The sequence below is a fragment of the Camelina sativa genome, chromosome 4 (assembly GCF_030686135.1).
Source record: "Camelina sativa cultivar CO46 ecotype springtype chromosome 4, ASM3068613v1".
NCBI classification, from domain to species: Eukaryota; Viridiplantae; Streptophyta; class Magnoliopsida; order Brassicales; family Brassicaceae; genus Camelina; species Camelina sativa.
In genome coordinates, this window is record NC_141883.1 from 32,239,828 (window position 1) to 32,265,919 (window position 26,092).

General features: G+C 37.6%; 6 protein-coding genes and 1 pseudogene across 15 annotated transcripts; 5 read left to right on the forward strand and 2 right to left on the reverse strand.

Moving 5' to 3' along the window:
* Positions 1 to 962: 962 nt before the first annotated feature.
* LOC109124470 (G-box-binding factor 3) lies at positions 963 to 4,589 on the forward strand. 2 transcript variants are annotated; one of them, XM_010508324.3, is made up of 12 exons: positions 963 to 1,702; positions 2,134 to 2,234; positions 2,352 to 2,396; positions 2,508 to 2,606; positions 2,709 to 2,792; positions 2,874 to 2,915; positions 3,001 to 3,207; positions 3,298 to 3,346; positions 3,423 to 3,598; positions 3,693 to 3,770; positions 3,893 to 4,018; positions 4,106 to 4,589. In XM_010508324.3, the coding sequence occupies exons 2-12, from the start codon at positions 2,172 to 2,174 to the stop codon at positions 4,283 to 4,285; spliced, it is 1,149 nt and encodes a 382-aa protein (XP_010506626.1). In that variant the 5' UTR covers positions 963 to 1,702; positions 2,134 to 2,171; the 3' UTR covers positions 4,286 to 4,589. The 2 variants fall into 2 exon arrangements, with proteins under 2 accessions (XP_010506626.1, XP_010506627.1); XM_010508325.3 differs by having other exon boundaries at positions 1,448 to 1,702; positions 3,423 to 3,529.
* Positions 4,590 to 4,905: 316 nt separating this feature from the next.
* LOC104783202 (uncharacterized) lies at positions 4,906 to 9,400 on the reverse strand. Of its 4 annotated transcripts, XR_002037847.2 has the most exons (16): positions 9,197 to 9,336; positions 9,016 to 9,053; positions 8,786 to 8,910; positions 8,545 to 8,647; positions 8,325 to 8,453; positions 8,087 to 8,177; positions 7,821 to 7,966; positions 7,578 to 7,652; positions 7,320 to 7,446; positions 7,099 to 7,237; positions 6,891 to 6,979; positions 6,714 to 6,777; positions 6,462 to 6,600; positions 5,773 to 6,369; positions 5,233 to 5,499; positions 4,906 to 5,120 (listed from the first exon to the last, which is right to left on the reverse strand). XR_002037847.2 is itself a non-coding variant. In XM_087512097.1 (13 exons), the coding sequence occupies exons 10-13, from the start codon at positions 6,927 to 6,929 to the stop codon at positions 6,351 to 6,353; spliced, it is 258 nt and encodes an 85-aa protein (XP_087368223.1). In that variant the 5' UTR covers positions 6,930 to 6,979; positions 7,099 to 7,237; positions 7,320 to 7,446; positions 7,578 to 7,966; positions 8,087 to 8,177; positions 8,325 to 8,453; positions 8,545 to 8,629; positions 8,786 to 8,910; positions 9,016 to 9,053; positions 9,197 to 9,400; the 3' UTR covers positions 5,773 to 6,350. The 4 variants fall into 4 exon arrangements, 2 of the variants coding, with proteins under 2 accessions (XP_087368223.1, XP_087368222.1); XR_015597765.1 differs by having other exon boundaries at positions 7,578 to 7,966; positions 8,545 to 8,629; positions 9,197 to 9,400; XM_087512097.1 differs by lacking the exons at positions 4,906 to 5,120; positions 5,233 to 5,499 and having other exon boundaries at positions 6,714 to 6,774; positions 7,578 to 7,966; positions 8,545 to 8,629; positions 9,197 to 9,400.
* Positions 9,401 to 10,259: 859 nt separating this feature from the next.
* LOC104783203 (eukaryotic translation initiation factor 3 subunit I) lies at positions 10,260 to 12,422 on the reverse strand. The gene is made up of 9 exons (XM_010508327.3): positions 12,249 to 12,422; positions 11,907 to 12,129; positions 11,573 to 11,788; positions 11,349 to 11,482; positions 11,142 to 11,261; positions 10,942 to 11,031; positions 10,769 to 10,855; positions 10,588 to 10,667; positions 10,260 to 10,476 (listed from the first exon to the last, which is right to left on the reverse strand). Exons 1-7 carry the CDS (start codon positions 12,306 to 12,308, stop codon positions 10,775 to 10,777), a joined length of 924 nt encoding a protein of 307 aa, XP_010506629.2. The 5' UTR covers positions 12,309 to 12,422; the 3' UTR covers positions 10,260 to 10,476; positions 10,588 to 10,667; positions 10,769 to 10,774.
* Positions 12,423 to 12,664: 242 nt separating this feature from the next.
* Positions 12,665 to 14,078, forward strand: LOC104783204 (uncharacterized). 2 transcript variants are annotated; one of them, XM_010508328.2, is made up of 3 exons: positions 12,665 to 12,866; positions 12,966 to 13,762; positions 13,872 to 14,078. In XM_010508328.2, exons 2-3 carry the CDS (start codon positions 13,017 to 13,019, stop codon positions 13,888 to 13,890), a joined length of 765 nt encoding a protein of 254 aa, XP_010506630.2. In that variant the 5' UTR covers positions 12,665 to 12,866; positions 12,966 to 13,016; the 3' UTR covers positions 13,891 to 14,078. The 2 variants fall into 2 exon arrangements, with proteins under 2 accessions (XP_010506630.2, XP_087367390.1); XM_087511264.1 differs by lacking the exon at positions 13,872 to 14,078 and having other exon boundaries at positions 12,738 to 12,866; positions 12,966 to 13,766.
* A 476-nt stretch (positions 14,079 to 14,554) lies between these two features.
* LOC104784442 (uncharacterized) lies at positions 14,555 to 16,631 on the forward strand (annotated as a pseudogene). The gene is made up of 2 exons (XR_015597394.1): positions 14,555 to 14,686; positions 15,209 to 16,631. The product of XR_015597394.1 is annotated as an uncharacterized LOC104784442 (transcript).
* Positions 16,632 to 18,682: 2,051 nt separating this feature from the next.
* LOC104783205 (ethylene-responsive transcription factor CRF5) lies at positions 18,683 to 20,353 on the forward strand. The gene has a single exon (XM_010508329.2). It carries the CDS (start codon positions 19,089 to 19,091, stop codon positions 19,947 to 19,949), a length of 861 nt encoding a protein of 286 aa, XP_010506631.1. The 5' UTR covers positions 18,683 to 19,088; the 3' UTR covers positions 19,950 to 20,353.
* A 2,776-nt stretch (positions 20,354 to 23,129) lies between these two features.
* Positions 23,130 to 25,931, forward strand: LOC104783206 (mitochondrial carrier protein MTM1). 4 transcript variants are annotated; one of them, XM_010508331.3, is made up of 9 exons: positions 23,130 to 23,487; positions 23,569 to 23,646; positions 23,735 to 23,857; positions 24,221 to 24,296; positions 24,391 to 24,561; positions 24,776 to 24,958; positions 25,042 to 25,191; positions 25,344 to 25,402; positions 25,509 to 25,931. In XM_010508331.3, exons 3-9 carry the CDS (start codon positions 23,832 to 23,834, stop codon positions 25,636 to 25,638), a joined length of 795 nt encoding a protein of 264 aa, XP_010506633.1. In that variant the 5' UTR covers positions 23,130 to 23,487; positions 23,569 to 23,646; positions 23,735 to 23,831; the 3' UTR covers positions 25,639 to 25,931. The 4 variants fall into 4 exon arrangements, with proteins under 4 accessions (XP_010506633.1, XP_010506632.1, XP_087368225.1 ...); XM_010508330.3 differs by having other exon boundaries at positions 24,237 to 24,296; XM_087512099.1 differs by having other exon boundaries at positions 23,205 to 23,487; positions 23,716 to 23,857.
* Positions 25,932 to 26,092: the final 161 nt, after the last annotated feature.

Here is a 26,092-nt window from a genome sequence, read left to right on the forward strand (position 1 = left end):
GCCTAGGCTACAGAGTGAGTGGGTACGTCGAGGAATTAGTGTGAAGACATAAGGGTAATTAGGGAAAATCAGGTTAGAGAGGAGAGGGATCGAGTCCTCGTCACATGGAGGGCCCACATAAATGCGTAAGGAAGACTATCCGCTTAACAGACGGACACGTCATTTTGTCGGGAAGACACGTTTGAGCCGTTGGATTTAAATCTCCTTTTCTGACCGTCGTCCCCACGTAGCAATTACATAACAATAATAATCCATTAATTCTGTTTCCCCACTATAAATTTTATAGCCACGTCAGATGATTCAAAGTTATATAAAACACACGTTTTTTATTTCTTGCTCGAGGCGGCGTAGAAGCTGCATCATGATACATCACCGTCGTTAAGAACGAGCTCGATGGTCCAGATTTAAATCTGACGTGATTCTTACATTTACGTCATCGAAAACCTTGTTAGTAGAATCATACTAGTATTATGCTCTCTGGTCTCCCTGTGTACTACACCAAAAGTCCAAAATAATAATACTACTACTAGTCTAAAGTCTAAACAATACATAAAGTAGAGAGAGACCAGACAATATTTTCTAAATCTTCCAATGTGATCGACACGTAGATACATCCATGTGAGTCGCATTTTTGTAGAGTGGGGACCACTTCTTCGTGGATAGAAGCTCTTTTACGCCAGCCAACTCAAAAATATAAAAGCCTTGTTGGGCCTCTTTTTCTACTCTTCTTACTTGGCGTGGCTCTGTTTCAAACCGTTGGATCTTTTATTTATCCCAGCCGTTGGATTCCAAGCAGTTGTCGGGCTTGTGGGCCTTTTATTTATTTATTAATAATCAAAGGAAAATGAAAATAAGTGCTTCCATGATGGCAAAAACGTTGGCCATACACGTGGGTCGTCTCGTCTCGTGGCACCTTTATCGGTAGTGAAGAATGGACGATCAAGATCTTGAGTTTTGTCGACACAACTCAGAAGTGCTCTCCGCGTCGGAGAGGAGCTTCCTTCTTCTACTAACAATAGTCAAAGGTCTTTTCTTCCTTTTTTTTTTTTTTTTTTCCAACTTTCTTATTATGGCGTCACTTAAAACATATGATTGATATTTGTGTGACGTAAGGAATTACATATTCTTTTGGTTGCAAAATGTACTATCTCTCTATAATACATACATGTCAATGTTGCACATGACTTTCATCTATGTAGTACACACACTATGGTAAATATATATTAGCCTAGAATAAATGATACGGTAGAAAATAATAACTGCGAAGGAGGGGAGATAAAACGGATGGACCACGTAAGTCACATGAGAGATGCGTAGAGCGACTAAGAATCGAACACGTGTACGGTTGGATGACATAAGGAAATGGCTGGCACTAAGCCCGAGGAGCCAACTCATCAAACACCACCGTAGTTTACGCTGTTATATATTCTCATGACACGTGTTTGATGACGTGTTCATCTTCTTCGCGCTCCGTTTTTTCTTTCTCTCCCCTCTCTCTCTCTCTCTCTCTCTCGTCTCCCTCACATTAGAAAAAAAAAAAACTGAAGTCTTTTTTGCTCTCTGGTTTGGTTTTGTTAGAGAGAGAGAGAAAGATGAAAATGCGTTTAATTGCTGTTTAGGTTTCGAATTCGCGATTTGGGTTTTTGTTAAGCTGCTTCTTCTTCTGCTTACGTTTCTTCAAAGAGCTTTCGGATTCTTTAAGGTATTATTGTATATAGCTTTTAAAGAGATTGTTTGCTTTGCTCCAAGAGTTTATGTTTTCGTTTTCTCCATCATCCACTCGCCTTCCTTGTTTTTGTTTTCTAAAAATTATTTGGATTTGTGAAAGATTTTTGCCTTTTTTGATCGTTTACTTTTTGCATTTAGTTGAGTTTAATGAAAATTTGAAGTTTTTGAATTTGAACAAAAACAGCAAAAGCAGAGACAAGAACAGAGCTTTTTTTTTTTTTTGGGGTGCATGTGATTGTTTCAGGGGTAGAACTGTCCATTAGTAACCACTTTGTTGATTCCTTTTGTCTTCCTCAAAGTTGTTCTGAACATAGGATGGGAGAGAGAACTTACGTTTCTACCCTTCTCTGTCTCTCTCTCTCTCTTTCTTTCTCACTCAACATCATCATCCCTTTGATTTTGCAGGAGGAGTCATTCTTCTCTTGAGTGGGGAAAAAAAAACCATGGGAAATAATAGCGAGGAACCAAAGCCGACCAAATCAGACAACAAACCATCTTCACCACCGGTATGTTTCAAACAGTTTCAAACCATAATCCCAAGTCAATGTTGTTATTGATCCTAAGTCAAAATTAGTGTTCTTTGTTTTTCTTCATATCTTATGCGTTGACTTGACTATTGTTAGGATCAAACAAATGTTCATGTCTACCCTGATTGGGCAGCTATGCAGGTTTGTCTTTCTTATAATTATTCTCAAGTTATGCCTTATGTACTAGCAGTTACTATTAATACCATGATGATGATCCATGAATATGTGGGTGGTTTTGTTACTTGCTGCTAGGCATATTATGGTCCAAGAGTTGCAATGCCTCCTTATTACAATTCAGCTATGGCTGCTTCTGGCCATCCTCCTCCTCCTCCTTACATGTGGAACCCTCAGGTAGTATTATATAGTCAACACAAAGACGAATCATCTTGTGCAAATATGGTAAATATTAGGAAGACGATTCATTGGTGTTATATTGGTCTTGAATCTTTTCAGCATATGATGTCACCGTATGAATCACCCTATGCAGCGGTTTACCAGCATGGTGGGGGAGTTTACCCTCATCCTGGCATTCCCATGGTATATATATATCTCGCTTCCTTCCGTAATTGAATCCTCCGTGATCGTTTTATCTGACTGGCTTCGAGTTTCTGTGGACAGGGATCACAGCCTCAAGGTCAAAAGGCTCCACCTTTAACAACTGTAAGTGGTGTAGCTGGTATGATTACATGAAGGATTTGAGAAATGGTTTTGTTCGTTGTTTAACAAGGGTCATTTTAAATGGCAGCCGGGGACGCATTTGAGCATCGCCACTCCTACGAAATCTACAGGGAACACAGACAATGGACTGATGAAGAAGCTGAAAGAGTTTGATGGACTTGCTATGTCTCTAGGAAATGGAAATCCTGAAACTGGTGCAGATGAACATAAACGATCACGGAACAGCTCAGAAACGGATGGGTCAAGTGATGGAAGTGATGGGAATACAACTGGGGTAATGTTTCTGCTCTCTTGATCTCAGGCTATAATTATTTAGCTTCAATATGATATGGTCTTAAGTCTGAACCGTTGTGCATGTTTCCAGGCAGATGAACCGAAACCTAAAAGAAGTCGAGAGGGAACTCCAACAAAAGGTATAGCCTTATTCATGTCCCAAAGAGTTAGATTCAGTGGAAATGTTCGATATAACAGGATTTACTTTTTTGGCAGATGGGAAACAATTGGCTCAATCTAGCTCACTTCGCTCTGCTTCTCTGTCAAGTGGTGATACGGGCATAAAAGTTATTAAAGGAGCTGGAGCTGTAGTCTCTCCTGGTGTAAGTGCAAATTCCAACCCCTTCATGTCACAATCTTTAGCCATGGTTCCTCCTGAAACTTGGCCTCAGGTACCCTGTGACTTTATTTTGATCTTCCAATTGTCTGATTTTGGAGCTTATGTGCTCCATTTCACTCACCAAGTATTTACTTTTGTCTCTCCAGAACGAGAGAGAACTGAAACGGGAGCGAAGAAAACAGTCTAATAGAGAATCTGCTAGAAGGTCAAGATTAAGGAAACAGGTCTGTTTGATGAAAAAAACAGTGGAGCTCTTTAGATATTGTTTCTCTTTCTCTTGGTGTGACTCTTACCAAAACATTGAACAGGCTAATAAACTTTCTATCTGTCTTTCCTTGTTTTGAAGGCTGAGACCGAAGAACTTGCTAAGAAAGTTGAAGCCTTGACAGCCGAAAACATGGCATTAAGATCTGAACTAAACCAACTTAATGAGAAATCTGATAAACTAAGAGGAGCAAATGCAACCTTGTTGGTAAGTAAGCATTATTAACTAACAAGTGATCTTGATGAACGTGTATCATTTTTTCTTGATTGTGGCCGGTTCTTTTTTGGGTTGCAGGACAAACTGAAATGCTCGGAACCTGAGAAAAGAGTCTCTGGGAATATGTTGTCTAGAATTAAAAACTCAGGAGCTGGAGACAAGAACAAGAACCAAGGAGACAATGATTCTAACTCTACAAGCAAACTGCATCAACTGCTCGATACGAAGCCTCGAGCTAATGCTGTAGCTGCGGGCTAATGGATGAGTGTCGATTTCTACTTAATTTGTTCGACATAAACAAAGAAAACAAGTGCCTGCTAATTTTCACAAAACTTGATAGATAGTAGTATAGTAGATTGAGAGAGATGATGATTGATCTATAAATTTTCGGAGAGAGAGGGAGAAAGAGAAGCTTTTTCCTCCAGATGAAAATTTGATGTTGTGGTTGTCTTCATGTTAATATAATAGAGGGAGGTTTTTTTCTTGTTTTATAAATGGCTTCCTTTGTTGCATTTTAGACCTGATGTAATATTATGAGATCGTTTGTTGTTGCTTTGCGTAAGTTTCTGTTTCTTTTTCGAATGTCTCATGTTTCATCGAATTAAGACGAATCCTAACTTGAAATGTCGAGTGTTAGCTTATTAGACTATTAGTCTATTACGTGCTACGAACATATTGCTTAAAAAAAAACGATTATGTTATGAAGTTGATTTTGTGTTATTGTGTTTTTTATGAGAACCAAATGTCCAAATGGTTAAGAGTGACGGAGATATGGCACTATGTCCGTTATTAGTAGACCTGACTCCCATTCATTTACGTTTCATATGAAATGTCATTATGTTAAAATAATCAAACTTGAACTAGAAAAACTCTAGAAATGAAAACTAAAAACATTCGGTCAAAATTCAAAAGCTTTATCATCAAAGTGTTGGTATTGGTAGTAGTAGTAGTAGTACACATAAACATGCTAAAAAGGTGAGGAAATAAAATCCGGAATGGAAGACTTTTTCAAAGAATCTAAATCCTGATGTTGAAGTAATAGGAGTCAAAGATGATGCAGCCACACGTAGCGTCTTCACCTCCACAAGAGAAACTGAAAAATACATTGCATGAACACACAGTAACAAAGCCATAAAAAATACACAAACTCATCAATGTGAAGATTGTACCAATCAATCAATAAAAATCAAATGTTGATAGTTTACCTCCTGGCTCCTGCCAGGATTGAATGCCAAAGCATTTATAGGTCCAAAATGACCTTTACACCACCTATTTCCTCTTGCAGAATCCATATATATCATGCCAAACACAAAATGATACACAGTTACATATCTCGTTTCGAGGTTACATGTTTGCAAGTAAAACCCTCTTATTGTAACACTAACCTTGTTGTAAAACTTAGCTTCAAACTTTCCAGCACGATGATCAGTGGTAGTCACAGCTGATGCGTCTTGACCACCTCCAAGCACAACCTAAGAGGGAGCAGAAACGTTCACAAAGATAACATCAAGACTAACTGCTTTGAATTTCAAGAAGCATTTAGTTCATACATGGTGAGAAGTGGAGACATGGTGACAGCGTTTACAGGCACCACTGTTGTGTAAGTCTCACTAAGAGTCAGTGTTCTCATGTTCTACTTACAATATAATCTAAGCTATGAGCAATTTACAATATAATCTTTACCCTTAGGAGGTCAGTGGACACATGAGGAGGTCAGTGGACACATGAGGAGGTCACTTTCTTACCCTTGGACGGTTGTCTAAACATCAGGGATCGCTTCTGAGCCACCTTTGGAGCTTCTGCTGCTGCCTCCTTTTTCGTCAAATCCTTCCTTATCTCAGTCACATGATTGCTTCGGAGCCGTCTTTAGAGCTTCTGCTGGCTGCTGCTACCTCCTTTTTCGTCACATCTGTCTTAAGTGAGGGGTTTGTTATGAACGACCCTTTGACCTTCTGTTCTTTTTTGGAGGTGGTCTCTTTGGAAAATTGTTGTCTCCACTGAGTTGCTTTCTATCGAGCTAGACATTCTCAGAAAGCTGAAAAGGGAAACGCCGAGTTGTGTCACGGTTAATATTATGAATCTTCAAACTTGTTGCTGTGACCAATCTGCATCATTGTGAAACAAGTTTGAAAATTCATAACATAAATGCTGTGAGGAATCCGCGTCCTCTGGGTGACACAACTCGACGTAAGTTTCCAGCGAGACCACCTCCAAAAAAAACAGAAATTCAAAAGGTCCCTCATGACAAATCCCTCCTTGTTAAGACATGTGACGAAGAAGAAGAAGAACGGAAAGAGAGAGAGTGAGATCCATCACAATTCCACTAGCTCATCATGTACAATCTGCAACATAGCCATGATAAGCGACACTTCAGTCAAGATAAATGTTTCCAAGCCAACTACCAAAACGAAAATGAGAGAGAAAGAAATGGAACCTTGGCCATTGAGTTTGATCTGCAATCAGCTTCCACGAATCCAGAGAACAAACATCTCGATTGGCTCCTTGTGATATGTGTATCTTCCATGGCCAACAGCAGTCGTCGGTTTCACCAAACTCCATAGGTCTCGTCTCAGCTACACAGCACAGAACATCACAAAGAAGACAAGATAACAATAAAATCAATCATACAAAACCACCGAACAACAGAGATCAAAAAGAAAAGAAGAAGCAAAATTGGAAGGCAAACCGTGGAGGAGGGAGAAAGAGAGAAGCTGGATTGCTCTTTGAGTTTGGCCTTCGCAAGCAGCCTCCTTCCCAGAAAAAAAAAGAAAAATTATTAGTTATTGGATGAAGGGATCATAAAATTTGAAAGAGAATAAAAGAAGAAAAAGAAACCAAGACAAAGGATCTGAAGTTTACTTACAGAGGATTGTCCCATTGTTGTGGTTAAGCCAGTGGTCATCCCTAAAATTAGACATGCGAAGAACCATATGTATACATCTCCACCATCATCTAGATATTAAGAAGCAACAAAGAAGTTAGTAAACAATGGGAAGAAAAATGTCAATTCTCAATCTAATAATGTAAAAAAAAATCTGTAACAAAAAAATAAACTTTTAAACTAGACTTACCGATGACTTAAGTAAGGATTGGGAAGACTGAAGTGGAATATTAAGACGTATTGAGTCATCAAAGACAACCTCTGTAACAAGAATGATGCTGTGAATCCTTCTTCATTCTTCTTCAAATCAAAGTGCATATCTCTCCGATCTGTACAAGAATATATATAGGATTAGAAGAAGCACATTCCCAAATCTAATAAAAATTGAAACCAAATAGACATATATGTTACCTTGTTTATAATCGACCAGAGTTTGATGTTGTTGTTACTTAGTGTAAGAACACTGTCGCCGGAGACAGAGAGTGTTTGTTCTCTGAAAAAACTTCATCCTTCTGGGGGGACACGAACACACACACACCTACAACAGTTTGGTAGTTTCAACCAACCAAAAAAAAGAAAGAAAGTGATCAAATTTGAGAAAGCGCACAAGGGAAGACAAAGACATATGTTAATCGATCAGAGTTTCGAAGACAATTAGAATCAAATTACCTGTGATAAGCTCAGTATTTGCATGCATCTTCTCACCATTCCAGCTTGAATATGAAACCATCACTGTGGAAACACCTTTGTAAAATGCATCAGCATAAGCAGGCATGCGAACACTAAGACCATGAGTCACCGTGATATTCTAATTTATTCCTCCGGTTGTCCCAGCATCTCCCACGTAATGCTTGGCACATGTTCGTACTTATGTAAGGCTCATATAACACAACCAAATTAGCAAAACCTTACCTGCCACCAACAAATGGAATGCCATGCTTATAGTTGGAAGGAGGCTCTCCTTGAAAACCAAGTATGACATCTGTCATGTCTTCCACAACTTTGTGATCCTCGCTGTAGCTCTCATAACACCTACCCCATCTGGGTTCTCTACAAACCTACAAAAAGTGAGTAAGAAACAACTTTAACAACTGTCCAAAGATATGAAGAGCGCCAGATTTATAAGACTTTGGCAGAAGGTGAAAACTTATATAGGATCAAGAATACAGAAACTTTACTGCAATGCAAGGAGCAAATGTGTATGGAATTCCAGTGGCTCTGACTTCGACTGCAGTGGCTGCTCCAATCCTCTTAACCAGATCAGGATCCCTGTGAAATTAAAATCTATCAGCAGAAGAAATATAGATCGCATTCATAAAAACAGAGAAGGGAAACATACAAAACTAAATAAATGAAGCTTGAAAAACTTTAATTATAAGGAATTTCCACTTTATGTTATAAAAACTAGCTAAGTACCTCAACAGGAATGTGAATGGTAGGTGCCCCTCCATAATAATTAGAAACGAGTTCAGCTTTAAAGTGGCAATCATGAGAATCAATCTCAGATCTGGACGCTCCGCTCCTTTAACACTACAATTAAAACATCTGCAACCAAGAAGCATGGGGGATAAGCAATTATGATACTCGATTTGCAATAACCTAATCATACATTAGATATATAAAGTATGTACCTTACCTTCACCTGGTTCCGTGAAGAAGTCTTTCTTTGTCCTTGGTAAAGATTTCCGGAGTACCAGCACCGTCCTTCCCTCAGGGGATTCCTAAAATCAGAATCAGATCTGCATAAATGAATTTGTAAGAATTCAAGGCTTCTATAAATTGATAGAAAAACTACCGAAATCTTTCATTTTATGGCTTATGGACGTTAAGGCCAAATAAATGTGTTGCAAGTTGCAATCCAATAAAACAGTACTTACTTGTTATTCTAATATCCGATGAGAAAGTGCTGACCAAGTGTCAAGTGATCGACACTATCAGAATCCACTTCTCTATGACTATTAGCAAGCATATTAGATTCCCCCAGAGTTGTCAAACATAAAACCTGCATCACCAAACAAGCATACGAAACCTGTATCAGAAACAGTTCTTTTTTTTATGACTGTAAATTAATCTATCTAAGCTTAGAGTATATGATGAAGTATAGAACCTTATGCATTGCTCATGAAAGCAGTGACTGACACCCAACTGGATCATCAACATACGAAACAGACCTTGTTAGTTTTCAATGAAGCAAGTAGCAACTATCAGCAGAAGATATATAGATCGCAATCATAAAAACAGAGAAGGGAAACATACAAAACCAAATAAACGTTTTAGGTAATACTTGCCTGGTGGCTCCGAGACCAACATTGTGAGGAAAGATAGTAGGGTTTTAGACATTGTTACGCCCGTGAACGGCATCAATGCCATACATCATAGGAATCCCCAAACGACTCACTAAAGCTCCCTTCTGATGATACTCATTTATCATATCAACCCAATTCTGAGCGGTTGCCTCAGGAAGTGGAGCACTCCCACCACCACTCAATACACTACCTGCACAGAACAAATAGATATATTCTATATTTCTAAAGTTTAAAAAAAATCTAAACACTCAATCAAGAAAAATTATTCAGCTTATATAGGTCTAATAATAAAGAGATGATGAAAAGACTGACTGAACCAAAACGAAGGCTATTTTTAGTAAAAACTCTTTTCTGGAATTTGGAAAGATAAGTGGAACGAGGTAAAGGTGATTAAGTAATACCTGCCAGGCTCTCTGCATATTGCGCATCCGCATACTTCTCCTCTTAAGTACCTTCTCCATAAGAGAAGCATCAATAAACGCATCAGAACTTTCATCCGGAAGCTCTTCCATCTGTTTAGGAGGATGAGAATCAGCTACACCTTCATTAGCCTTCCTGTGCTTAGCTGCTGTCTTTCAAGGTGTTCCTGCAGGTCACCAATCTCCATAGGTCTCGTCTCAGCTACACAAAACAGAACATCACAAAGAAGACAAAAACAGAGGAGAACTTTCATCCGGAAGCTCTTCCATCTGTGAAGAAGAAGAAGAAGAAGAAGAAGAAGAAGAAGAAGAAATCTTTTTTTTTTTAATCATAATCCTTATTTTTTGTTACTATATTTATTTATCTTTTTAAAACTCTCACACAATTCTTATTTAGGTTTGGTTTACTATTGCACTAGTTTATATATTATTTATTTTATAAACTCTTTTAAATTCTTGTGTTATTCCTTAAATTATTTATTTTAAAAGGACTTTAAATCTATAGTTATTCACTTTAACAATTTCTTAATTCTTTTAGATGCAAGTGTTTTTCAACAATATGTAGTTTCAAGGACTTTTTTTTAGTCGGCATGTCTACTAGAAACAAAAAAAAAAAATTACCACCATTTATACGTTTGAATTGATTGCTTATGCCATCAATTATTTCAAAGAGCTTATATCATCAAAGTATATTGGTAGTACAAAATCATGAAAATGCTGAAAAGAGAGAAAATAAAAAAGCGTAATGGGAGTCTCTTTCAAAGAATCTAAATCTTGATGTCGAAGTAATTGGAGTCAAAATGATGCAGCCTCACGTAACCGTCTTCACCTCCACTAGAGAAACTGAAAAATACATTCCCAATCTTAGTAGCAAAGCCAGAAAACACACATACTCAAAAACTCATCACGTGAGGATTGTACCAAATCAATCAAAATCAAATGTTGATAGTGTACCTCTTCCCATCAGGATTGAATGCCAAAGCATTTATAGGTCCAAAATGACCTTTGACACCACCTATTTCCTCTTCCAGAATCTATATATATATTATACCAAACACAAAATGATACACAGTTACATATCTTTTTTCCAGGTTACATGTTTTCAAATAAAACTTTCTTATTGTAACAGACTAACCGTGTCCTAAAACTTAGCTTCAAACTTCCCAGCACGATGATCAGTGGTAGTCACAGCTGATGCATCTTGACCACCTCCAAGCATAACCTAAGAGAGAGCAGAAACATTTAGCAAAGATAAAATCAAGACTTGTTGGTTTTGGAAACCAGATTTGAATTTCAAGAAGTTCATACATGGTTGAGAAGTGGAGACATGGCAACAGCATTTACAGGAACCACTGTGGTATAACTCTTTATAAGAGTCAGTGTTCTCATGTCCCAAAGCTGAAAGAATCAACAAAAAGAACACTCTCTTAGGATGATTTATCATTTACATGTATAGTGCAGATTTTACTGAAACAAGAGATAGAGAAGTAAAAGAAAGAAGCACATGCCTTTGCAGTTTTGTCAAGTGAACCTGTAAGAAAATGAGAATCATCAGCTGCTTTACAGAGCGATGTAATGGCCTTCTTGTGGCCCACTTCCTCATCTGATTCCTTGAGCAATGTCCCAGTCTAGCAACAAGCACCATATAAGGTTTAAGCTAAAAATATTCAAATGGAAATTAATACACAGAAAGGCCTCAAGAAAATTAGAAATACCTCGGTATCCCAGATTCTGATAACAGCATCTTCACCAGCACTAACGATAGTTTTGTTCAGGAGACCCCAAACAGCTCTATTGATCCTCTTCTTTCCATCAGGATTATTAATGACAAGCACAGAATCACCAACCTCTACACCAATTGCATCAAAACCAATTCCAAATTACACATACTAGAGGCTAAGTAACATAACTAGAATTTGACCCAGTATTGACAACTTACGGTCTTGGGGATCTTCGGCAATGCGTTTGACATGAATAGCAGAGGTACGTTCCATGAAGGGATCAGTGGTAATCACAGCAAGATGATCTCCAACAGAGAAATCCACAAACCTGGCCGGAGAACCAAACTTGAATGTGAACAATTGTTCACCAGATTGCACATCCCAGAGCTTAGCAGTTTGATCAGCACTACCAGTGATCAATCTTGATGAGTCTCCTAATAAATCACAAACAAATCACCTGAACATTAAGCTTTGAAAGACTAAACCCTAAATTGAATCCACCTGATTCCATCCACTTTATACTAACTGAAATTGAGAAGATGAGACACTTACGGGAGACATCACAGCACCAAACAGCACCATTGTGGCCACGGTAGGTTCCAAGGCGTTCGCCATTATCGACAAACCAGAGAGTGGGAGTGTGGTCCTTGGCGCAGGAGAATAGGAGATCGCCATCTCTGTTGTACCTGAGGCACGTCAATGGACGTTCATGTCCCTTCAGCAAGATCGGACGTATCCACGATTCTAGGGTTTGATCATGCGAAGAGCTTTGAATCTGTAAAAACAAAATACCAAATCGATTCAATAGAAAGACCGAAAGATAATAGAAAAATCGGAATCAGATAGTAGCGAAAGAGAGGAAGAGATAAGAATAATACAGTAATGCGTACATACTTCGTTGAACTGGCGACCATCTAATCGAAGACCTTCGGGGTTAACGCACTCCATTGTCATGACGGAGGAAGGAGGAGGCGACGATTAAAGAACGACTTTCCGATGAGACAATCGTTCAAGTGAGAGTACGATTTTGAGGGCTTTAGGTTTATCTTGTGAATTCGTTGAGGCGGTGAGGGTAAAATTGGTAAATTGTTCCTAATATAAGCCATGTGGCAGTGACTGGCTCAAAACGGGAATCAGATCCTAAAGAATTTCCACGTGTGTATATAGAATATATTGACTTTTATTTGGAAAAAAAATCTGTTAAATAAAAAAAAATGTAGGAAGAAGAGAAAAAAGAGGGGACACATCAGCAATTTTTAAATAACGGCGCGCGTGAAGCTAATAACGAATTCCCTTCCTCACGTCTCATCGTTCTTCTCTCCATTATCAAAAAAAAACACAACGCAACACCAAAAACTTTCTCTCTCTCTCTCTCTCTCTCTCTCTCTCTCTCTCTCTCTTCCAAAAAACAAAACTCAAAATCTCTTATAGATCAAGTTTCGATCTCTGCCTTTAACCATCATCATCGTCTATCTTTCTCTCTCTTTCTTCATTCTCAAGATTTCTCCTCAGGTTTCATCTCCCTTTCTTCTCATCAATTCCGACTCTGTTTGCTAAAAAAACAGAGAGATTTGATCATTTGGTTTTTTCTTCTTTGATACGATTTTTCAGGAGATCGTCTCAAAGAGAGGTGTAAAGGATTAAACAAAACAATAAAAAATAATGGCAGATTATCATATGCAACCGGTTCTTCAAAAACCCCCGGGTTATAGAGATCCTAACATGGCGTCTCCTCCTCCTCCTCCTCCTCTCGTTTCTCAACAGCCTATGAGAAAAGCCTCCGCCGCTATGCCTACTTCTTTCCGACCCAAGCGAAAACGCAGAAGCTGTTGTCGTTTCTGTTGCTGCTGCGTTTGCATTTCTCTTGTCCTCTTGATCTTTCTCTTCTTAGTCGGGACTGCTGTTTTCTACCTCTGGTTCGATCCCAAGCTTCCTACTTTCAGCCTCGCTTCGTTCCGTCTCGACGGTTTCAAACTCGCAGACGATCCCGACGGTGCTTCTCTCTCCGCTACAGCCGTTGCGCGCGTTGAGATGAAGAATCCTAACTCCAAACTCGTTTTTTACTACGGAAACACCGCTTTGGAGATGAGCGTCGGGAGTGGAAATGACGAGACGGGGATGGGAAAAACGACGGTGGATGGGTTCCGACAAGGTCCGAAAAACTCGACGAGCGTGAAAGTGGAGACGGCGGTGAAGAACCAGCTCGTGGAGAGAGGTTTGGCTAAGAGACTCGCTACGAAATTTCAGAGTAAAGATTTGGTGATTAATGTTGTTGCAAAGACTAAAGTTGGATTTGGTTTCGCCGGGATTAAGATCGGAATGCTCGCCGTTAATTTGAGATGCGGCAGCGTTAGCTTGAACAAGCTTGAAACTGATTCACCAAAGTGCACCCTCAATACTCTCAAATGGTAATTTAAGATTTTTTTTTTTTTTTTTTTGTTATTTCAGTTACATGGAATGTTTTGGATCTTTCTTTATGGGTGACTGATTAATGAGATTTATATTTACACACTGCAGGGTGAATTTACAAGGATGAGGTGGCGGCGATCTAACATTTGTATGAATATGTGTAACTATATTGTAGATAAATATATTTTTCTTGTCTTTTTTATATTCTATTTTTCGTGTTTTATATAATAATTTATTATTACACATTTTTAATTTATTTCATTTAATATATTTTCGCTGCATCGATGTGGGAACATATAGAGAGTGTTGTGTTAATTATATTTTTTTTTGTGCGTGATAGGTTTTTGGTGTAATAGTTTTATTGTGAGTTTTGTTATTTGGGATGGAAATATGATGTAATGTGGTAGTTATTTATTTTGATACTATTTTTAACATCTTAGACTCTTTGTATATGTGGAATATGTGATGGTTGGATTGGAATTGTAGCTGCACGCTTGTCATTGGGAGCCTTAATCTTCGAAGTTTCCACTAATGAATGGGCACGTCCAGTATTTGGCCCGTAAAATGCTGTCGGATGGTTAATGCTATTTTTGGGGCCTAAACTAGTAATGTTAAATGTCAAAAGTACAGGTAGCGCCGCCACGTTTAAAATTGGAACTGTAAATAGGTCTATAGATTTTAAAGCCCAAATATTAAAGACCCATTAGAAAACCGGGACACGAGTATAAAGACGGTGGGAATAGAGGGCTAAGTTTATTATTATTATTTTTTTCGAATGAGGAGTATAAATAATTACTTCGTCTCCTCGCGTTATCGATTCTCAAAGCCGTAATTAGATAGAATCTCGAAGCCGTTCGTTATCCCTTCTCCGCCTCTACTCGATCGACGTCAGGGCGGTTCTCTCTGTTTCCTTCCCGATTAAGGTATGGTGGTTCCCTTCCTTATCTCTCTCCGAAACCCTAATTAGTCTCTCGCTTCGCCGATTCCTCTTCTTTTTTTAGGGCTGTCGATCTCTCTCTTTTAGTATTTTTGCCTTCTCCCATGGGAATATTCATGAATTTATCTCTGCGTTTATTTCAGTAGATATGATTGTTAATTTGCTGGGGCTATTATTTCCATAACCAATCTTTTAGGTTGAAACTTGTAATTCAAGCGAATCTGATTTTTGAATGTTACTTTGTTTTTGTTTCAGTAGTTTTGATTGTTAATTTGTTGGGGCTATTATCTTCATAACCAGTCAGTTAGGTTGAACATTGTAGTTCTAGCGAATCTGATTTTGATTGTTTACTTTCTCTCTGCCTTTGTTTCAGTAAATTTGCTAGGGCTATTTTTCCAACAGCTATCATTTAGGTTATAACTTGTAATTCTAGCGAATCTGATTCTGTGTTTATAAAGGCGAGAATATTAATATGATTTTGAATGTTACTTTCTTTCTTTTTTTGTAGACAAGAAAACAAAAAATTTCCTCTACGCAGATGAAGACGTCCAGGGTCGTTGATGCTATGTCCAGGAGCTCTGGTCCTTGTCACGCATCTTCCCAACCTGACGCTCCAGCACCAAAATGCTACCATCTCGATATGCCTCAGCCTATACCTATCAAGTTCGCATTCCTTCCCCTAGGGATCACTATCACCCGCAAGGTGTTTGATATTTTCAAGCTCACAGTGCAGTTTGTGTCTGTTTATGGGATGTATTTTTGGATGGCCCTGAAAAAGAGAGTGTGTGATGACCCTCTATTTGAGTTTTTTTAAGCCAACTGACAGCAGGCACCGCGTTTACCTCAATCTTGTTATCGGGTATTCAAGTGTGTTGGTACCTTCCAAAAAGCTGATGAATTACCAAAAGCTGATCACGAATTTTGATGCTGCTATGGGGGAAGTTCTTGATGGTTTCTTCAAGCTTCTTGACCAATTGCTTGAAAAGAAGGAAAAGGAGGACGGAGTGGAGATGGCTATGACTGATTTGCATGCCTTTGAGTATTTTGCTAACATGGAGGAGACCATGTTGCTACCACCACCACCTGGACTCATTCCAAAATTGATTAAACAAGTGACTGATTTGCGGCCATCGCAGCAAAACTATCCAGAAACCACAAGTAATGTGAATGACGCAAGAGTCAAGAGCTCCGGTCCTTGCCAGCAAATACTTACTCAGAATGACGATAATGCTCAGGATATCCAACCTGACGCTCCAGCACCAAAATGCTGCCATCTCGATATGCCTCAGCCTCTACTTATCAAGTTCGCATTCCTTCCCCCACAGATCACTGTCACCCGCAAGGAGTTTGATGTTTTCAAGCTCACATCGCAGTTTATGTCTGTCTATGGGATGTATTTTCGGAGGGCTCTAAAGAAGAGAGTGTGTGAGAACCCTCTGTTTGAGTTTTTTAAGCCAACTGATAGCAGGCACAATGTTTACCTCAATCTTGTTATCGGGTATTCAAGTGTGTTGGTGCCTTCCAAAAAGCTCATGACTTACCAAAAGCTGATCACGAATTTTGATGCTGCTACTGGCGAAGTTTTTGATGGTTTCTTCAAGTTTCTTGATCAAGTGCCTGAAAAGGAGAAGGACGGAGTGGAGATTGCTATGACTGATTTGCGCGCCTTTGAGTATTTTGCTAACGTGGAGGAGACCGTGTTGCAGCCACCACCACCTGGATTCCTTCCACTACTACAAAAGAAACGGGGACGAAGCCAACTGCAACACCTAATCCTATGCATGGAATGTTGTCTCCTCATCCACCACTGTCTCTACGTAACTAACTTAGTAGTAGATTAAAAAAATTATTGTCTTTTTTACGTTTTAATTTTTTGGTGTTTTATATAATTAATTATTATCACACATGTTATTAATTTATTTTTGGCTGCATCGATGTGGGAACATAGATAGAGTGTTGTTATTTATTTATTTTTTCGTGTTTGATAGGTTTTTTGGTGTAACATTTATCGTGAGTTGTGTTATTTGGGATGTAAATTGTAGTGTGTCCATTACTACTTTGATACTATTTTCAACATCTTTGACCACTAACCTTCGAAGTTTTCACTAATGGGCCCGTCGAGTATTTGGCCCGTAAAAATGCTGTTGGATGGTTTGTGCTAATTTTGGGGCCTAAACTAGTAATGTTAAGTGGACTCTGTAAAATAATCTGGTGAAAATTAAAATATAAGTTAAGTCTTTTTATCATCAGGTTGTATATATCTTTTTTTCCGTTAATGGGGAGATTTATAAGGTTGTATATAAAAACTAAGATTCTGATCAGATCAAAATATTCCGTTAATGGGGAGATTTATAAGGTTGTAGATAACGATCAATTTGCTAACCATTGCTAACAAAAACAATAAGCAGTTAACTAAATGAAAGCCGTCGGCTTAGGAAGAATTTGTCAGTACTAGTCTATTAGATTATAGAAGTCCAAAAAAGAAAAGCAAAAAAACCATTCTATTAGTTAAATTTGTTTTTTCCGCATGTGTATCACTATAGGGAGATAGATGTATTTGTCATTCAATATGCATGGTCTTAGAGATGCCAGAGAATATTTTAGATGTACTACTACAGTACTATATTTGTTATTATCCATCGTACGACTACATACACGTTTGTTTCTGCAGAAACAATTGTACGAATCAGGATAAGATTAGATCAAGAACGACAAAAGCCGGAAGAGAAGCAAAACGAAGGAGAAGAGACTCGATCAGACGATCACCATTTAGAAAAATTATTAATTGTTAACAACACACGACGCTATTGTTTCCCATCAACGAAACAAATAAAACTTAGTATATATGAAAACATCGACACGATCATACAAAGACCTGAGACCATATCGTTTCCTAACTACACCAACTCATACCTCGTATAACCAAAAAGAAAGTAATTATTAGGTGACAAAAAAAGAAAAATAAAGAGTCTCATGCCTCAACGTCCTAACGCATATGGTGCAAATTCTTTTGTTATCGCTTTGTCTTCAAGGTTGTTCATGTGGCCCTAGATAACATAAGTCCAATTTCTTTTTTGTTTCCTTTCTTTTGTTTCTTTCTATTAATAGATTAATGCACGTTAGTGCACGCCACATACGATATACTTATTTGGTTTTTGATTAATATAGTATTCCATATTCATTCCCCGCTGCGAAATTCTTAATTATTTAAATTTTGATTTTCCTTCGAAACTGATGATTCTGTTTAACAAAAGAATATTAGTATATCTTTTGCTCACAAAAGATTTAGTTATGACCCCGGATTCTCTTATAACAACAACTTACCAAACAAGATGAATCCACCTAGATCCCTAAAAAATATACACAAAGAACCTGACTTGGTCGTCTCAGAACTTCAGTAAACAAATAAAGAAGAACCTGATTAATTTATCTTTATCTAGTTATGAATTTGACTATTGTTATAAGGAAATAAAATATACATTTTTAATGGCTGCAATCACTTAACTTGATCTCCAAGCAAACAGATCATAATTTCCCTAAAGCCAAAAAAAAAAAATATTCTTAATTTTAGACGAGATAATAAAAACAATAACAATGACAATGTTCTTTTCCCCGCAGAAAAAAAAAAAAAAAAAAACATTCCGATGACATGATTACCAAAAAAAAATCATAATGATAGTAGTGGGTCAAAAGCAGTGAGTGACACAGCACTGTGACCAGTCTCACGTGAGAGAAGGCCCATTTCTTTGCAAGTAAGCGCGCATGACTTTCACGAACACCTATAGGCGCGTGTCAACAAAAGTTGCTTGTTAACCAAGCTATATGGTTTAGAGTGACCAAACCCAGTGAGAGAGCTCGTATCCCGAAAATAAGCCACGTGTCCAAACCTAGCTCTCTCTGACCAGAGAAGCGGCTAATCGCCACTAATCTCTCTATTAATCAATTTACAGAAAACATAATTATGATGCGAGTCATATAACCAATTAATAAAACATTTTTTAAAAATGGTTACGTTTAACTAAATCTCGGGAATTTCATAACGATAACGAGAATTACGAAAATCAAGAAAAAAAGTAAGAAAACAAAAAAAAGCAAAAAATACAAAAAAAAAAAGGAAACAGTAATTTTAAAAAATAAAACAATAATAAATGGTGAAGGGAAGAGGGGGTGGGCGTGACTATATTTAAGAAGGGATGATACTAAAAGAAACGGCGATTTCTTTCTTCGTAGCCTTTTTGACTCTTCTTCTTCTTCTTCTTCTTCTTCTTCTTCTTCTTCTTCTTCTTCTTCTTCTTCTTCTTTTTTCTCTAATTCCTTATTCCAATATACTCTCTCTTTCTCAAACTCTTATCATCTTCACCGAGTAAAACAAACAAACTAAAGACGAGATGAAAAGCCGAGAGAGAAAAGTTAAGTACACGGTTCACCGGAAAATCACTTCCTTACCGTTCAACGGTTTCCCAAAAACTGTGAAAATCATAGTCACTGATCCATGTGCTACTGATTCTTCCAGCGACGACGAAGAATACGACAACAAATCTCTACCTCCAAGAGTCAAACGTTTCGTGGAAGAGATCAGGTTCTGTAACGACGACGGAGGAGGAGGAGATAAACTGGAGAGGAAGGTGAAGAGCAAGTCGGAGACGGCGGAAAACGGTTGTGATTTGGTAGTGAAGCCCACCGTGGTGAAGTACAGAGGAGTAAGACAACGACCTTGGGGGAAATACGCGGCGGAGATTCGTGATCCTTCGAGACGTACTCGTCTCTGGCTTGGGACTTTTGCCACGGCGGAGGAAGCTGCTATAGGTTACGACAGAGCAGCGATTCGACTCAAAGGACATAACGCTCAGACTAATTTCCTCACTCCTCCTCCTCCTCCTCCACCTCCTCCGGTGATTGATTTTGAAACGGTCTCTGGTTGTGATTCGGCGAGGGAATCACAGATCAGTAGTAGTCTATGTTCTCCGACTTCTGTTCTCCGGTTTGGTCACAACGAAGAAACAGAGTTTAGAACAGAACCGTTGAAGCAGGAAGAAGAAGCTTTATCGTCGGATCCGTTTTTCTTGCCTGATTTGTTTCGCTCCGGAGACTGTTTCTGGGATTCCAAATTTACCCCTGATCCTTTGTTTCTTCTAGACGAAACAACCCATAACAACACAGTGTCTGAGAGTTTTCCGTTAGGTGTGATCGGAGATTTCAGCTCTTGGGACGTTGATGAGTTTTTTCAAGATCATTTGTTCGATAACTAAGTTGAGTTCGTTCTTGAAAATTTTCTGGGTTTTTTTTTGTGAGTGATGGTGGTGGATGGGTGAGTGGTTTGATGATACCGACGGGGATGTATCTTAGCGGTCCGTTTTCCCCTTTCGTGGACGGTTAAGATCAACGGAAGAAGTGCATCGGAATATTTTTTATTTTTCCTATTTCTTTTATGTAATTTTGCGAGTATATATATAAATAGTACTAGTAGTAATTAATTAGAGTGAGAGTTAAGAAGATTTGTGAGAGTAATTATTTGTTTATTATTATTAGGGGGTTTTGAATATTTGGGAGGATTTTGTTGTTTGGTTTTTTCTCTCAAGCAAGAGTCTGTCACTATGCAAGGAAGCAAGCAGTATATATATAAGATCGTATATTTATTAATTTTTATGTGAAATCTTTGTCTTTTGTTTCCTTCGCATGAATCTTCTTCTCTTCTTCGCTAGCAAGTGGGGGTTTTTTTTTGGTGACATGTCATTTTTATTTTGAATCTTCTTGTACATAAAAACATCAAATCAACTTCTTCTCTATCCCCCCTTAGCAAATATAAACAATTTAGATAAGAACAAATTCATCATAAAATATCTTAAGATCCTAACTATATGGCTTAAGACCAAATCAACTATCTAATTTTTAAAAAAATATACATTTGGTCAAAAGACTAATATTTCTTTACCTTCTAAAGATGTAAAAACAACCATTTTCTTGTGTTTATTTTTTGGCACTAAAAGTGTCAGAGCAACAATGCCCATTAATGTGAAGAACCAACTCACTGAATCATGTATTACCCTACACATTGTGTCCACTTTAACAACCTTCTCAATTTCAATGACTCTTTGAACCAACTCATTCAATCAATTATCACACCCTTTTTTTTTTTTGTTCCTTCCTTCTTGCATTCAAAATTTGGTCCATGACTCTATACAAACAGCAAAATTAAACTATACTTGCAAGTTAGGTTTACATCAGTTTTTAAGGAGAAAATCTTGTCTTCTACATGGCAGTGGATGTGAAACCGTTATCATGTATTGAGTTGATAAAAGTATTCAGTGGAGAGAGCAATGAAACAGTGAAGGAAGAGAAAGACAATGTATTGGGGACATGAACTTAGATGTCTTTCTGTCAAAAAGACCACAGACTCTCTCTGGCAAATTGGAAAATGTAAAGGAAAGAGTTTTCCAATGAGAAGATGAAGACTTCTCATGATCTTGTCGTTGACCTTAGTTCCCCGCCACCCCACTATTACATTTTTAATTATTACCTTTCTAATCTATCAATCTTTCGACTACGACGTTTCCTAATATCATTTACATAAACATCTTATGGAATTCTCATCTATTTATTCACATGGTCTCAACCTGTCACTCTCTGTCTACTTTTGGAAATGTTTTAAATTCGATACTAGTAGACTTTTCTTACACTTCTACTAACTATGTTTTAATAGTCTTCAACATTTTTACTAATTGTATAACGAGAGAATGTAAAAATCATATAGACAAGCAGCAGTGAAATATGTAAAGGAAAATCTTATACGAAGAGAAAGAAGTCTGTCATGTTTTAATTATATAAAGAAGGACCATTCACCAAAAACAGCAATAACAACAGTATTGGTCCGTTCGAGGCTTAATTTGACCAATTGTATAGATTTGTCTCTTTCGTGTTTTAAAAATTGGACCAGACCGTTTTTGGCTTCCCGAAGTGTGACTACGCTGCGGGAACCCTCTTTTTCGTTCAGAGGCAGAGCGCTCCCATTCCTCTATCAGTAAATTTTTGTGGTTGAATGGTCAAAATTCAGAAATAAGTGTTCAAATTTTATGATTTTTTTTTTTATAAAAAGGATAGTGTGTTTGTTTGTTTTTAAAAAACATATTTATATACATATTGTCATGAGTGTGACGAAAATGGACCACTAGCCGTAAAGAATCACAATGAAGATTTACAAAGCAAAAACAAGATATTCATATTCTAAGGATCTACTTGATTAAGACATGCAAATGAATATATTTTTTTTAAATCGACCCTTTAGTGCAGAGTGTTTTGGGTCATCTGATACGTGATTGCAGGAGATGATGGTCCGTGAACAAGTTTTTAAAACTACGTCGAACAATTTTGTTAGAAAAAATGAAAACAATATCGACCAATAGGTTTTTATTCGCAGTAAATTTTAGAAGACTTTAATTTGTAATATCATCTCTCTATTCAATAGATTGACTAAAAAAAAGCTGGGTCTTAGGCTCTTCTTAGCCCATGTAGTGAATGAACCACGTTGCAAAAGGTAACGTCTTTATCAGACAGAGGTTGGCCCAAATCAAATTGAGAGGTGAGACAAGTTGCCTACAAAATCTCTGTACCAATGAGATTGTTATGGGTCCCATAAGATCTTTTAAGTGAAACCTTCTTAAAAACGCTTTACACTTTGTGTATTTATTAGATGTAAAACCCGGTTTAACTCCGGTTATCTTGCATACACAAAGCTGGCAGTTTAATGGTTGTGATTTACTGATTTTTATCATTTGGCAGATAAAGGCTTTGTCACCTGTGCTTTGGCACTGTGCTGTCAATTTAGGCAACAAGGCAAAGAACAAAGAATAAAAGCAAAAGTTTCTCCAACTTGTTCACATATATTATGTTTGTATGTGGAAGAACATATATGCACACAAGGTTTTTGAAATTTAAAATATGGTATCAATAACAGTGATTATTTTCTGCCGATAGACTTTCAATCTTTACACCAATTTTTTTGTTTCAAACAGAGAGAAGAAAAACCCCATTATGTGTTTTTTCCTAATAACACTAACAATAATAGTGTTAGGTGGTAGTAGTAGTTAGTAATAGTAGTACCCTGGTTGGTGAAATGCTCATGGTGAAATTGGGTCATTATAAAGATAACACTTAATTATTACTACTGATCTCGCCAGCTTGGTTCTCATTCTTGTCTTATAAAATAGACCTCATCACATGTTGAGGAATAGACATACCCCCTTTTCCAAAATAAATTTTTTGGTCCTCAACTATTTTTTAAAACACGGCAAGAAGTTTATATCAGTCAAATAAAAACAGCGACGCTTTTTATTAATCAAACTCATCTTAAACGAAAGAGATTTTAAGCCCATATGAGGCCCATAATGTGAAACGAAGATTAGTCAAAACAAACGGCAAGGAGTGCGGTCATAGATATTGAAAACTACAAAGACGTGTTAGTGTGAGTGTGTGTTTTTTTTTGTCTGGTTGATTCGTTAATCGACGGCAACGAATCGTGTCTGAAGATTTTTTTCCTCCATGTAAAATTGGAAAGCCCTAGAATTAGAAGAACACCAACCATACGCTGAATACGTTAACCTGATTGCTCAAAGGATTATTAAAATTGAAAACTTTTTATTTTTGGTTATCCTGATGATGGAAGAAGCAAAGTTAGATTCAAAATCGAAATCGATCCCGAATGAGAATTTGAGATTCGGAGAAAGGGCTTTATCTGCCGGTGGCGCCGCTTTTATATCGGCGGTCATAGTCAATCCTCTCGATGTTGTTAAGGTTCGAAATTAAACAAATTTTCAACACTTTTTTGGGCTATGAAATGTGTAAATCTGATTGAGCTTTTTTTGTAATAAGCAGACGAGATTACAAGCACAGGCTGCAGGAGTTCCTTATCAAGGCTCGTGTCGTCTGGGTTGTTTCGATACGAATTCCACGGTATGTATTATAAATAAGCCGTCTTGGTTTTGAGATGGGTTCTGGATTGCTAAAGTTTTGATTTTTTAGTATTCACTGGTGATTTCAGTTGGTACATGATTTAAGAAGTAGTTCTTCTCCTGGGATGTGTAGAATCACTGGCTCTGCATCTGTTTGCTCAGATCATCAGTACAAAGGAACCCTTGATGTCTTCTACAAAATTATTCGCCAGGTTAGAGAACAATTTGTCTTGTTTTGATTATCTTTGTGTATTGAAACTAAAATGGTAATGAGAGTTGCGATGTCTATATATAAAGATCTGTCTAGTGTTTTATTTTGAGTTTTAGAGTTGCAGTGTCTATTTATAAAGATCTGTGTAGTGTTTGATTTTGATTGTCATGTATATCCGTTATTGTTCTTTGAGAAATTCATGATTTGCTGCTGGCTTCTGGTATAGTCTCATTGTATAATGCAATTAGTCTTGTAATTTGATTTAGTAGATAACCTCTCAACTAAGGAATATTTTTCTTCTTTTTTTTTTTTTTTTTCCTTTCTATTTCTAGTTCACTATTTACTCATTGGTAGAGTTTCACAGGAACAACTTTATGCAGGAAGGGTTTTCTAGGCTTTGGAGAGGTACAAATGCAAGTTTAGCATTGGCCGTTCCAACTGTGAGTTCTCTTCATTAATGCTGTTTGCTTCTTCGACCTATATAGTTCGTTGGGTCTTCATGACTTATTACCACTTCTTTGAATATGTGGCTAGGTTGGGATCTACATGCCTTGTTATGATTATTTTCGCAATAGAATGGAGGGATTTACAACAGAGAAGTCCCCAACTTTGACACCTTATGTTCCACTAGTTGCTGGGATAATAGCACGCTCCTTGGCTTGTATCTCTTGTTACCCTGTCGAGTTAGCGAAGACACGGATGCAGGTAACTCTTAAAGATTTGAGCAGTCTTTATTTTGCCCATTACCATTTTCATGGGTACTAAACTATTAATGAGTTAAGAATCAACACCATTATAGTAGTCTAGTAGACCTATCCGGCTGAACAAGCAAAAAGTAAAGTAGCTGTAATGGTTTCTGATTACTTTATTGGTGTAGCTGTAATGGTTCCAATAAATTAGCTTTAATGGTTTCTAACAGGCATTCAAGGGAACGCAAAGAGATGTAAAACTGCCTGGCGTTTGGAAGACATTAGTTGACGTCATCAATCCTGTCAAGGGATCAAGTAATGGACAAAACTACAGGATGTTATGGACTGGTCTTGGTGCTCAACTCGCTCGGGATGTTCCGTTCTCTGCAATCTGTTGGTCAATACTTGAGCACGTGAGTAATCTGTCCCTGACAAGAAAAGATTATCTAGATTTGTCCATCCATGTCCTCACGAGTTTTTTCGTTATGAATTTTAGACCCGGAGAAGCATATTCTCGTTCATGGGTGAAGAACCAAGGGCAGGCAGTATAATAGGTGCGAACTTCACTGCTGGTTTTGTTGCGGGTGGAGTTGCTGCTGCAGTCACTTGCCCACTAGATGTTGCAAAGACTCGGCGGCAAATAGAGGTAAAAAAACACCTTAACTTGATCTTCCGTAAGTCCACTGAATTGCTCTTGTACAGGTTGTTATTAAATTCATCACCTCCTTTTAGACAAGTGCATTAAGGAAGTCGGGGTACTGAAACCAAATAACATTTAATAAAATTTGGATTTTACAGAAGAATAGAGACAGAGCCATGACAATGACCACAAGACAGACTTTGGCAGAGATTTGGAGGTATGTATTAGAGGTCCATCGTCCATGAGACAATATCTTTTGTGATAAACGGAAAGTTCCAAACTTAGTAACTATGTCGGTTCAATTTTGATGTATATGTGTGTAGGGATGGAGGAATGAGAGGGATGTTTAGTGGAGCAGGGGCTAGAGTCGGAAGGGCAGGACCATCAGTAGCCATTGTGGTATCCTTTTACGAAGTGGTCAAGTATGGACTGCACAACTTTCACCAACAGTAACACTTATTATAGTCACTTATAGAGATATTGTTTTTGATGCGAAGATGAAAAGAGAAACAGTTGGGCATCAAAACTCAAATAAAGAGTTTGCCGTATGAGGTGCTTTCCCTTACTACAACAACACCTTATAACAAAGGCAAAAATCCAAAATTTATTCTTTATTTGTTTTTGTCAAGAAGGAATAATTTTATTCAACACAGTTCTTGCATTTGTTATTTGTTGGTAGTATATTTGTTTTTGTAAGAAAAGAATAATAGAAAAGTTAACTTCAACACGAGATTAACTTGATCAAACAGGGTGTGTAGCAAAGTCATTTCTCGATAAATAATAATAACATGTGAAATGACAATTCATATAGATCCGTGATTTGTAGTATAATAATCCTTGAATTACATTTTTACACAGTTTACAATGAAAAAATAAACATTTTCGGCACCGATGTGAACTGTGATAA

What these genes read in the sequence shown, in the direction of transcription:
- LOC109124470 (XM_010508324.3), top strand. Translation starts at nt 2,172, where the DNA reads ATGGGAAATAATAGCGAGGAACCAAAGCCGACCAAATCAGACAACAAA. An exon ending in CTGATTGGGCAGCTATGCAG is followed by an intron (nt 2,397 to 2,507) that starts GTTTGTCTTTCT and finishes ACTTGCTGCTAG; the next exon opens with GCATATTATGGTCCAAGAGT. An exon ending in GTGATGGGAATACAACTGGG is followed by an intron (nt 3,208 to 3,297) that starts GTAATGTTTCTG and finishes GCATGTTTCCAG; the next exon opens with GCAGATGAACCGAAACCTAA.
- LOC104783202 (XM_087512096.1), bottom strand. Translation starts at nt 8,398, where the DNA reads ATGATTGCCACTTTAAAGCTGAACTCGTTTCTAATTATTATGGAGGGG. An exon ending in CATTTGCTCCTTGCATTGCA is followed by an intron (nt 7,967 to 8,086) that starts GTAAAGTTTCTG and finishes CACTTTTTGTAG; the next exon opens with GTTTGTAGAGAACCCAGATG. An exon ending in ATTCCATTTGTTGGTGGCAG is followed by an intron (nt 7,653 to 7,820) that starts GTAAGGTTTTGC and finishes CATTTTACAAAG; the next exon opens with GTGTTTCCACAGTGATGGTT.
- LOC104783203 (XM_010508327.3), bottom strand. Translation starts at nt 12,308, where the DNA reads ATGACAATGGAGTGCGTTAACCCCGAAGGTCTTCGATTAGATGGTCGC. An exon ending in TGCCGAAGATCCCCAAGACC is followed by an intron (nt 11,483 to 11,572) that starts GTAAGTTGTCAA and finishes CAATTGGTGTAG; the next exon opens with AGGTTGGTGATTCTGTGCTT. An exon ending in TGTCTCCACTTCTCAACCAT is followed by an intron (nt 10,856 to 10,941) that starts GTATGAACTTCT and finishes GCTCTCTCTTAG; the next exon opens with GTTATGCTTGGAGGTGGTCA.
- LOC104783204 (XM_010508328.2), top strand. Translation starts at nt 13,017, where the DNA reads ATGGCAGATTATCATATGCAACCGGTTCTTCAAAAACCCCCGGGTTAT.
- LOC104783205 (XM_010508329.2), top strand. Translation starts at nt 19,089, where the DNA reads ATGAAAAGCCGAGAGAGAAAAGTTAAGTACACGGTTCACCGGAAAATC.
- LOC104783206 (XM_010508330.3), top strand. Translation starts at nt 23,350, where the DNA reads ATGATGGAAGAAGCAAAGTTAGATTCAAAATCGAAATCGATCCCGAAT. An exon ending in ATCCTCTCGATGTTGTTAAG is followed by an intron (nt 23,488 to 23,568) that starts GTTCGAAATTAA and finishes TGTAATAAGCAG; the next exon opens with ACGAGATTACAAGCACAGGC. An exon ending in AGACTCGGCGGCAAATAGAG is followed by an intron (nt 25,192 to 25,343) that starts GTAAAAAAACAC and finishes TGGATTTTACAG; the next exon opens with AAGAATAGAGACAGAGCCAT.